The following is a 2,100-nucleotide window of genomic DNA, read 5'->3' on the forward strand; positions in this document are numbered from 1 at the left end:
GGGGCAATAGAGAGACTCCAGGATGATTTGCTATGGGCAGGGATTATACCCGACGAAGATCCTACCAGAGGTGGCCCCGTTGGCCCTTACGTGCAGTCGTCAAGGCTCGAATTGTACAAGTATTAAACTGACGTTGCGCGGCACAAGTCGTGAGTCGAGTTGACGAGATCGAGGATCGCGAGCAAGGATGCAGCGTAGCGTACTCGGGGCGACGAGTCTCCAGCTGTTACAGAGACGCTTCTTCAAAAAGTACCACGTGAGGGTTAGATTCGCGCCTAGCCCCACCGGTAACGATCCTCTTAATTTAATCGTAACCGAGGCAATCTCGCATCATCCTTACTCGCCCGTTGCTTGTTTCAGGTGACTTGCATTTAGGAGGATTGCGTACCGTGCTGTACAACTATTTGTTCGCACGTAGCAACAACGGCACGTTTATTTTGAGGATCTAGGACACCGATCGGACAAGAACGGTTCCCGGGGCAATAGAGAGACTCCAGGATGATTTGCTATGGGCAGGGATTATACCCGACGAAGATCCTACCAGAGGTGGCCCCGTTGGCCCTTACGTGCAGTTGTCAAGGCTCGAATTGTATAAGTAAACTTGCCATCTTGTAATCATTCCAATCTTATGTACATAGGACGATAAGAGAGTGTGTATCGTCGCAAGGCAGCTCCTGCTATAATAATTTCAATGCCAAGTTGCCTTACTCGTTATTTCTAGAGAGCAGGCGCTTAAACTCTTGGACAATCAATCCGCTTATTACTGCTTTTGTACGGAGAAAAGACTGGAATTGTTGAGGAGAGAGGCTATAAAGTGTGGACAAGTACCTAAATATGACAATAGGTGTCGACATTTTACCAAGGATCAAGTAAAGTAAATGCTCTGGAAAAATATCACTTATTGTATTAGATTTAAGGTATTTAAGGTCTCTTCTACACTTATAAATGTTGCATATCTCGCAATATAATTGTTGCATATCTCGCAATCAGTTGGTGTCCACACCGGCGGCCTTTCACGACATAGTTTACGGCGACGTGTTGCATGATCTTACCAAGTCCGAGGGAGATCCAGTTATCAAAATCAGATGGCTATCCCACTTACCATTTTGCAAATGTAGTCGATGACCATTTTATGGAAATATCTCGTCTTACGGGGCGTTGAATGGCAAGTTTCTACACCTAAGCATATTATGCTTTACAAGTAAGCTATTTTACTTGAGAGAGAGAGAGAGAGAGAGAGAGAGAGAGGACAATTAAATTCTTACAAAATTTGACTAGAAATCTTGTCTATCGTGCAGAGCGCTTGGCTGGAATCCTCCCATATATGGACACTTACCTTTTAATATTAAACGCGGATGGATCCAAGTTGTCCAAGAGACAGGGTGACATCAAAATCGAGTCATTTAGGAAACAGGGAATTTTTCCACTAGCGTTATTGAATTACGTGATAGGGGCTGGTGGTGGTTTCCACAAAGAACGAGAAAACCAACATCTTTACAGTTATCAAGCATTAATTAAACAAATCTTCATAAACAGGTAATTACGACCTGGTACTTTTGTACGTCGAGTTTTCTTCACGCGGTCCGAGAATATATCTTTAACAGAGATATGCTCACAGATTTCAAATATTTCTACGTGATAGTAACTTTGCAATTGAAATCAATTGAAAAGAAAAAGCTGACGTGACATCGCATAAAATTTAAATTTAATTTTCTCTACTTTCATTAATATTACTTTTTTTCTGCAATTATGTTAAATAAGTACTTTTATAACATACGGACTTTTCTCTTGTGTATTTTTTTTCTACTGGCAGATTTTGATTTACACAATTCTCAATCGCGTAAAAGAAAACCTCCACATGAAACGGATACTCGATGTAATTCGAGGCACAACTGTCATCTATAAAACTTTTACATATGTATATGCATATTACGTATATTTACATATATTCTATTTTCCATTCCAGTTTGATATTAATAAAATAAAATCGAGTTCTGGCAAACTTATGCCTGAGAAAGTATTGGACTTGAATAAATTGGAAATGGCAAATTTACTACAAAATGAAAACAACTATAAATTTTTTATCGAGAGAATTAAAAA

General features: G+C 40.0%; 1 protein-coding gene across 1 annotated transcript; it reads left to right on the top strand.

The window, feature by feature from the left end:
• Positions 1-125: 125 nt before the first annotated feature.
• On the top strand, positions 126-2,072 carry LOC105560833 (probable glutamate--tRNA ligase, mitochondrial). Its single transcript, XM_012010289.1, is given in 8 exon segments — positions 126-287; positions 361-595; positions 722-917; positions 991-1,076; positions 1,078-1,143; positions 1,145-1,201; positions 1,299-1,338; positions 1,340-2,072. Coding segments are annotated over 8 exon segments (981 nt in total). The 5' UTR covers positions 126-187; the 3' UTR covers positions 1,541-2,072.
• Positions 2,073-2,100: the final 28 nt, after the last annotated feature.

The sequence above is a fragment of the Vollenhovia emeryi genome, unplaced genomic scaffold (assembly GCF_000949405.1).
Source record: "Vollenhovia emeryi isolate VEMERY1.0 unplaced genomic scaffold, V.emery_V1.0 DF945721.1, whole genome shotgun sequence".
NCBI lineage: Eukaryota > Metazoa > Arthropoda > Insecta > Hymenoptera > Formicidae > Vollenhovia > Vollenhovia emeryi.